This window comes from Wyeomyia smithii, chromosome 1 (assembly GCF_029784165.1).
Source record: "Wyeomyia smithii strain HCP4-BCI-WySm-NY-G18 chromosome 1, ASM2978416v1, whole genome shotgun sequence".
Taxonomy (NCBI): Eukaryota; Metazoa; Arthropoda; class Insecta; order Diptera; family Culicidae; genus Wyeomyia; species Wyeomyia smithii.
Genome location: NC_073694.1, coordinates 177,183,962 through 177,193,241, shown reverse-complemented (window position 1 = coordinate 177,193,241; position 9,280 = coordinate 177,183,962). Strand labels below are relative to the sequence as shown.

General features: G+C 40.7%; 1 protein-coding gene across 1 annotated transcript; it reads right to left on the bottom strand.

Moving 5' to 3' along the window:
* Nucleotides 1-161: 161 nt before the first annotated feature.
* Nucleotides 162-1,764, bottom strand: LOC129718913 (uridine diphosphate glucose pyrophosphatase NUDT14-like). Its single transcript, XM_055670131.1, has 2 exons — nt 1,150-1,764; nt 162-1,088 (listed from the first exon to the last, which is right to left on the bottom strand). The coding sequence occupies exons 1-2, from the start codon at nt 1,514-1,516 to the stop codon at nt 637-639; spliced, it is 819 nt and encodes a 272-aa protein (XP_055526106.1). The 5' UTR covers nt 1,517-1,764; the 3' UTR covers nt 162-636.
* Nucleotides 1,765-9,280: the final 7,516 nt, after the last annotated feature.

Genomic DNA, 9,280 nt, shown 5'->3' with positions numbered 1-9,280 from the left:
CACAACCGCTCTTAACAAATAGTTGTTTAGAAATAAAAAAGAGAGGATACTAGCTCTTGGAATCAGGTCTCAGTACGGAGGTGAGATAAGGGGAATTACTACCATATGATCCATCTTTGTCTGTGTCGTACCCTATGATTAAATACGATAATACAACATAGTTCTGAATGATTCAACACATTTTCACACAGGTGAGATTTATTAGAACCAACTTTTGTAACATTTTGTAAATGTATTCCCCTATGAAAGTGTATAAAAGCCTAATCGTAAAGCATTTTGGCGGAAAATTTACATCCATAAAATCGTGCGGAGTATTTATGATAAGGAATCAAATCAACTATTCTCTATTTCTGTCTTTTCACGAATGTGATAAAATTGTTATTTGAAAAGCAAATACCGGAACAATCTCAACAGTAGTGATGTGCCAATTCATTTATTAGTATTGGAGAACTCAGCTGATGCAAAAGAAACAGACTACTAAATTCACTATAGGAAACTAACTTCTAACAAACTATCCTTGTTAGTGTGCGATCAAAGTGGATTCAAAGTCAACAGTACGTACTTAATCTTACTGGAATCCGTTTAACAATCTCCAGGCGGAAACAAGGATGTGATCAAAACCCGAAACGAAAAACCCTAAGCTTCCGGCTTCGGTGCACGGTTGGTCAAGAACCACAACACTCCAAACAGAAACGACGGCGGGCTAGTCATATTGCTACCCTTCTGGGTCATCTTTCGTGCCTCATCCAGGCTGCACTCGACCACGTCGATCATTTCGTCATCCACGCCGCCACCGCCTGACGGGACACGATCCGCATCGTTAACCTCGGCGTAAAACAAAGTCTGCAGCGCTCCGGAAGTTCCAACCCCCGCCCGGTAGCTGACAATCTCCTCCAACCGTTCGAGTGGCACGTTATAACCACACTCCTCCAGCACCTCCTCGCGGGCAATCTCGGCCATCGAGATTGGCTTATCCACAATGCCAGCGCAGAGTTCCAATGTTACCGCTATCGACGGGGGATACTTCTGCATGTCAATCTTCGAACCATCGTCTCCAGCTTCCGCACTAACCAGATTGTAATAAACAGCTGCAACAAATAACTTCCAGATGAAAAAGAAAATTTAGAAAAAATCAATACTATTCCCCACCTGGACGGAACTGCCGCACAAAGACCAACCGCTGGCGAGTGACGTTGAAGACAATAATCGACACAGAGTCGTGCACCTTCAGCAGATCCCAGGATTTTTCCTTCCCATTCTGGGTGTAGTGGAAGCGGAACGGTTTCACGTACGGTGATTCCCGCGGCAGCGGACCGTACCGAATGTTGCTGATGTCGTTCATTGTACGCTTCTGGACGGTCCAAATTGGTGTATTTTTCCGATGACGACTCCAACAGCTGACAGCAGCTCGAGTTGAGGAGGGCGAAACCACTACTACCACGGCACCGAACACCACAGGAGCAGAAGGCCTTGAATGGAAGGCTCGCGTTTGCGTCAATGTTTTGATTATTGACATGTTGACACGATATACTGCTTGCGTTTTTTGTTTATGTGTGCTGCTAGCCCAGCAAGAGACTGGCGTGTGCTAGCACCGAAGATATCGCACCAGTTTTCAGTTAGATGTTATTTTTTCAACACGACCTTTGTAACCAAACCAAACGCCCCAAAACAGCTGACGCTGCACTAGTGACACACGCTGCGCTAGTTTGTGTTTGTGCTGAACTTGTTTCAGAATGCACTTCATTGTGTGGAACTCGGCTTTCAATGGGCTATTTGTGGGGCTTTGTCTTCCGCATTCTATTGCTGTGACAGTCTTTACGTAACAGCCAATCAGTCGCGCTGATCTAAGACAAGACGCGACAGCTGGTCACCGTTACATGCAACCAATTTGAACCGGCTGCTGATTGGCTGAATCCGATAACGCAATCGTCACGTAGAAAATACAACGAGGTTACTTTTCACTGTAAAGCAGTGATGCTGGAGAGTCATAATTTAGCAATTATAATTGTTCATATAATGATGCAAAAGTATGCAAGGTACATGATATTACCGAGTAATGTATTTCACTGTTATAACTTTAAAAATGCATTGATTAATCGTTTTTACTATTTCGGTTGAAGTCCAAGAAACTTAGGAAGAAAAAATTTGGGTACCAAGCATGGGCGCAACTCCGGGGGGCTAGGGGGGCTTCAGCCCCCCCTAGAAAGTGTTTAGCCCCCCCTAAAATTTTCCAGAAAATGATTGTATTCAATATAAATACATTCCATACTTCTTTTCAGAGCATCAAAATCAACACAAATTGAGATGTCGTCATTCATTGGCTAAGAACTAGTTCTGCACCCAGGATCGATTCTCAAACCTAGCTCTCTTACTCATCTTCATCAGTTCCCCAGACGTCTCATTACTCGCAAGTCTCTTTCGATCTGGTCGAGTCATCATGCACGTCGGCTTCTTACTTTTTGGTGCCGGTAGGGTTCGCTGAAGAGAAGTGATTTCACAGGGTTGTCGTCCGGCATCCTTACGACGTGACCGGTCCACCTCAACCTATTGTGTTTCGCCAGGTGTGCAATGGGGTTCTCTCCAAGCAGCGCTTGTAGCTAATGGTTCATGCGCTGTCGTCGTTATCCGTCGTCCGTTTGTACTCCATCGTAGATAGTCCACAGCATCTTCCGTTCGAAAACACCAAGAGGACTTCTGTTGAAGACTACCGGTTATATCAGGGTTTTGTAGTTTTTTGTATCGGAGTGGTCATGCACTGTGATTGGTGCGTACGTATGTAATGTCTGAGAAGACGCTTTGGTGGTACTCTGCCTTGCGGTCACAAATCCACCGTACCTTCTCTCCTTTCAGGCAAAGCTCCTGGAGCGCAACGATGTCGAAGTGGCGGGATTCTAGCTGATCCAGCAGAATCCAGTCGACATCCGGGGCGTTGAGCGATCTACTGTTATATGTCCCGAGCTTTTAATCGTCGTTCTTATTTCGTCGGTTGGGTCATTCCCTTTTGTTCCGGTTCGTTTTGAATTCTTGATTCTTCGTAGTATGTTTATTTTAGTATGCTGCCTTACTAGGGCTGCGATACCTAGTCTCGTGACGGGGCTGCCGCCTTAAGTGTAGCTGGCGTGACACCGCATTTCATAGTTCAGCCGTTCGGTCCAGATCAGTCACTGTTTGAGCCGCCCCTAGCCTGTGGGGTTCAGACAAGCTGCTCTCTAAGGAGAACAACTACCCCTTTCCTGTCAGCATACGACCAAGTTCCCACCGGTCAGGCATGTCTAAACCCACCACACCACCAGCGTGTGTGTTTCAAGCGATGCCACGGAGGGTATTCAGATTGCCCTTCAGTGCGTATACAAAACGAAAAACCCGCAGTGTTCTAGATAAAACAGCCCTTCAAAAGATTCGGCAAACACAAACCCGAGTGTTCTCAACTTCGTGAGCCCTCGAGAGCCCGCATGCCTACACGTGTTTTCTCAAACGCTTCATTTGTTTCAAAAGTACATATGAAAAAAATATTACAGGTGGTTGTAAGCGATGGCTAACATCCAACTATCCATTATTGTTCCATTGTCAATCTCTTCGTGGCGACTAATGCTTGTGTGTTCCACGAAACTGCAAGCCCTCGGTTGCCTCATGTGCCGAAGGTAAAAATCCTCGGTTTTTCTGTTTTTTAAAATTACATACCTGAAAACTAGCCCCTCCTAGAAATTTTCCTCAGTTGCGCCCATGGTACCAAGAAACTCAGGAAGAAAAAAATTTATAGTAGAAGTATGCTTTATTGATTATAAAATAATAAATAAAAATTGAGTATTATTCGTCTATATATTACAATTTTAATTTGTTTTATTTTCATTGACCTGCAGAAGTTGTTAAAAATAATCATTCTGTCATCAACGGTATGGAACGTTCAAAAAAATTTCGATGGGGATGACGGCCGTTACGAAAAGAAAAATAAGAAGCCAGCTGTCGCGTCTTGTCTTAGGCGCTGATCAGCGATAACCGAGACAGTAACTGACGTGTGGTGTATTTCTTCGCTAAACTGGGTGAAATTATTCGAATCAATGATAGGAAGTATGTTTGTATAACAGTTTAGTTCGCGTTTCCAGGTGGAATAATTTTAGGTCATTAATACAAATCAAGAACATTTTTTAAAGGAATTTCATCGTAATGGAAAATAAAAGTCAAATTCACTGATCGAGACTTTATCATATTTTCGATTTAAATTTAAAATTTGTAAGAAAAAACTTATTTCTGCAGTGAAATATTATTGATATTATTTCATTTAAAGGCATAAACCAGATCTAGAATCATGGAGTTATTTAATTCGAGCAACTTCACCATGAAATTAATCGAGGAGCAACGGATATATTAAAAAATCAAATTCATGATCGTGGTGTGTAATAAAGCTTCATGCGTCGCAGCCGTAAGAGCCATATATTCAACCCTAAAGCCTGGGGTGACATTGTGCATTTCGCTTCGAGCTACTCGAATCGAGAGAAATCAAACTCGTTTCGAGGTGGAGTTGGTATTGCGTTTTATTTTCGACCCCCCAATTCTATTGCAGTTTATTTCGAGCAAAAATTGACTCAAAAATAACTGTCAGATTTGTCTAGAGGCTGAACAACTTTATTTTCATGAAAAATATTTCAGTAATATTATACGATATCGGTTGATAAACTTTTTTATTTATCGTTTATCCGATACAACACACCGACGCCTAATAATGCAACAATAAATACTTTGTAATATCTAATATTGGAAATATTTCGCCATATATCAATAGTGTCCTGCCCCTAGAGATTGATATTTTTCACGTTCATAATAAGATTTGTCCTTAAAACAAAATATTAATCTTTGAATGTTTTCTACGATTCTTCTAGTGAAGAAAATGGTTATAGGAATATACAAAGACGTAAACAATAAGATATTAGCACAGATCAACAGACATAACACGTCGAACAAATTTTCAATAAAATCATCGTTTGGATGATTCCAGTACTTTACGTTAGTAACACTAGCACCATCTACTGTCGTGTTCGCGCTACATCATGTATTTCGACATCAGCGCCAGCGTTACTGCATGTGTCAAATGGGAAACTACAAAATATGTATGAGATTGCATGACAGCGCCCCAGACGACATTTTCGCGCGACAACTGTTATTCGATTGAAAATTTGAAATGAACGTTTTTTTGTGGCGATGGAGCTAGGTTCCAGTGTTACGTCTGTTAGTCTGTGATATTAGTATTAGGCTTACATTGAATTAAACAGTTAGTTGTTTTCTGATGCTGAAGAATTTATTTTTAAACATTTCAAGATAAGGCGGGGTGCATTCAAACCTATTTTGAGTACAATATTTCCATCCAAACTGCACTAGTACAATTCCAGCTCCGTTAAACTTAGCCCCTACTTTAAATCTACTCGCTAGTGGATCATACCAAATTAATGTTTTCCGCTCCACAGATGTTTAGTGAAATTATTTATGTTTTAGTCAACAAACTAAGGTACAAACGAACGTCTTCAACTTATCGACCATTTTTTATCACTTTCGAGCAAAAAAAGCTCGATCAAACCTTTACGTAATGCCAGTTTTGCTCGAAGATCAACTGCAATAATACGCCATCTACTCGTGTCGAGCTCGAATCGAAATCGGCAATATCAAATGTGGTCGAAACGAACAAAAATCACTCGAAACGAAATGCGCAATGCCATCCCTGTATTACACTCTTTGACCAAGCGTCAAATATTTGGCACTTTTTGACAGATAAAAATTTGGTCAAATATAATTGTTTGTCACTCTCCAGTTTTAACATGGGGTAAACACGGGCAAACAACAACCATGATATCAAATTGATTTGACCATTAAGTCAGAAGGTCAAATATTTGACCATTAGACAAAGAGTGTACTACAGGCTTAAGAGCCATATGTTCAAACTTAGGCTTAGGCCTTTGCCATAGTAAACTCACAGACAAACAGACGTAACACTGGAACAGTCATAATAACAGTCATCGCGCGAAAACTTCGTCTGGGGCGCTGTCATGCAATCTCATACATATTTTGTAGTTCCCCATTTGACACCTGCAGTAACGCCAGCGCTGATGTCGAAATACATGACGCAGCGCGAACACGACAGCAGATGGTGCTAGTGTTACTAACGTAAAGTACTGGAATCATCCAAACGATGATTTTATTGAAAACTAGCCGACCCGGCAAACTTTGTCTCGCCCATTTTTGTGTTTAATTTAATAATTTTGAACATTCCAGATTCATTGATTCCTTGCGATTTGTTTATAGTCTGCAACTGCACGACGAATCGGCCATAGAATATGATTACTGTCAAAAGGCAAATCGTTTGAAATGATTGGTTTTATCAGAATGACAACATCCTCGACTTTCGGCTTCTGTACATCACCTCTATTCTGAAAATATCCATATTGAGTGGTATTCAATCATTTTCAGCTGTTTTTCTGGCATCAATCTGATTCCGGAAATACCCATATTGGATGGTATTGTTAGCCTTGCTGCTCAGGGGTTGGGAGGAAATATGACGGATGGGGGAGTGAATGTAAGCCTCAAGCTGCTTCTATACCAACCACGCAACTCTTATTCTTGCGAGCAGGAACTTAGGGAAAGTGAACCACCTAGCGGACCTCGACTAGGTGGAAAGCTTTGCCAAATATGTACTTGGTAACTATTACTTGCTCAAAAGCTTTTGTTCAGAGCACCTTTTCGTTAAATTAGTAGCGACGAGGGGTGGAAACTCCTTTCGAGTTACGAATACCGGACTAAGTGGCGAGTGTAAATTGGTGTGGATTATAAAGCTTGCGTACATACAAATAACTTATAATATATTCATCACGATTGATACAATATTGCTCTCAATATTGCTCCTAGGTTTACTTGCGCTTTTCTGCCTGTGTAACTCTCATTGTACTTCCCAATTTTCCGCGGGTCGACCTCGCTGTACGGTTTTTTTTCTGCTTGCTGTTCCCCTGCTTCGGCTCACCGGCTTCGGACCACCGGTTTGGTTCACCGGCGTCGGCAGCTACTCGTATCAGGATATCTCTGCCGATTAACCAGGGCGGGATCACGTTCGCGTGCACTCCGCACGACTATGGCGTATTGTATAGCACCACTCCTGCGGGGTGGGGAATAGTGGGCCAAATCGAATGGCGACCTGGCAACGAGCAACTGTCGAGAAGAATATCTGGGGTAAAACCAGAACAGAACACAAAAAGGCCCCTCCAAGGACCTGTTCGGGGACAATTAGCAATGATTTCAGACTCTCTTAAAACTACATTACACAGGCGTTCTGGTATATAAATATGAAATTTTACCTTTTTCTTGTACATAAATGATTTTTCTTTAACTTTTAAAACACTCTCTTCCGCGCTTCTCTCTTCTTTGTATTCGTTGCTAGTACACTATATTCATTTTAAATAGAATAAAGATTAGATTTAGGCATCGCTTTGTTTTACACAATCAAGTTTTACATACAATAACTTTTTACTGAAATGTCCTTTTCTTTAGGTTTTCACACAATTAACTTTTAAATCGTGCTTTTAAAAAAGCTTTTATATCCTGACTTTTCCTTTTGTACTCTTCTTCCTAATCTACACGGATTTACACCCTTGCTTTTCGTTTCGTCTTTTAGAATAAAACTGACTTCGCGCGCACTTCTAACTTCGCTACTTGTTCAACGTAAAAAGAGCGTTCACAGCTTTAGCTGAGCCTTATAAACCCTCTCAGGTTTCCCGCATTTTGACGTCTTTCTCTCTCTTGGCAACACTTCATTCACACAACATTATATCATATTGAGTAGTATTTGGTCATTTTTCATTTTACAATTCAAAATGTTGTCTGAGGTCGACTTGTGGTTTCAGTGCACCATTACGATTCCGGAAAAACCCATATTAGAAACTGGAAGTTTCAATCTTAATTTTAACAATGGCGTCTGGAGTCGAGTTTTGGCTCCTGTGCATCGACCCGATCATTGTAGGCTGTTTTCCGGAGAACCTGGTTAAAATATCTGTTTATTTTTGTATGGGAGACCTGCCTCCCCTTCCAGAGTGCGAAGGAGTATCAAACCACTATAGAAATTTATGTATGATTTGAATAAGAGCCCTCCCATCCAGGAGTGGGAGGGGTGATGAACCACCATTAAAACATGTTTTGCTTCCAAAAACCTCCACATGCTAAATTTGATTCCATTTACACGATTAGTTCTGGAGTTGTGAAAAAATTTGTGTTTCTTTTGTAGGAAACCCCATCCTTCCAGAAGAAGGAGGGGTGTCAAACTGTTATGGACATATTCGTTACCCCTAAAGATATTCACCTGCCAAATTTCGTTCCATTTACTTGGTTGGTTTCATGAATGTGCAGAAATTTGTGTTTCATTTGTATGAAACCCCTTACTTTCAGAAGAGGAAGGGGTGTCGAACCATTATGGAATCATTTAATTTTCGGTGGTAGCTTTTAAAGCATGATTTCAAAATAACTGTCGAGAGTCACCTGTTGCTGTCATATTATTGTTGTTCATTGCGCCTTCTACGATCTCATTTCTTCGTTGTATGGAAATTGTATTTTCGTGAATTTTACCATTTTCCTTTGAATTTTCCTAGTTTTCTCGCCGTAACAATTAGCCTTGGACAAAGACGAACACAACAAAACAAAGCCAGCTCAAATCAGACGCTCCGTTGTAAAGTTATGGACGGTCGCACATGTGTAACTATGTTTTATATATAAGATTTGTTCGACGCGTTATGTCGGTTAGTCTGTGCTTGTAGCATAAGCATTCTTCTCCCGCTATCTCCCCACCTTTATTTGCCTCATTGAATGAAATTCACCACTAATCTCAGGGGAAAAAGGAAAAAACGCAAAAAAAGTGTGTTCGGCAGGATGGGGTAAAATGTGCATTTATCGGTTTTTTATTATTTTTTTTTTTCAATATTTACAACCCCCAAAGAAAAAAAAATTAAATGAGGATCGGTTTTAAAAATTAAAAGACCTCGTTTGAGCGAATAAAAATTTTTGACGGGAAACCTCTATTCTACGTAGGGACGTTGCGATACCATTAAACAGCGATACTTAGGATCGATACCTGTATCGAGAGCAAGTACTGATATTCCGATAGTATCGAGGCTAACGTATCGATACCTAAATATATCGTTGTGCGATACCAGTTCATTCAAAATATAAGTCATAATTCTTTTTTATTATTTATTTCTCAAGATAAAACGTTTAATTCAATTAAACCATTTTTATAGACCATTTTACGAGACGT

Excerpts from the sequence above, each read along its gene's own strand:
- LOC129718913 (XM_055670131.1), bottom strand. The coding sequence starts at position 1,516 with ATGTCAATAATCAAAACATTGACGCAAACGCGAGCCTTCCATTCAAGG. Across the intron at positions 1,089-1,149 it reads TGTGCGGCAGTTCCGTCCAG|CTGTTTATTACAATCTGGTT; the intron begins GTGGGGAATAGT and ends TATTTGTTGCAG.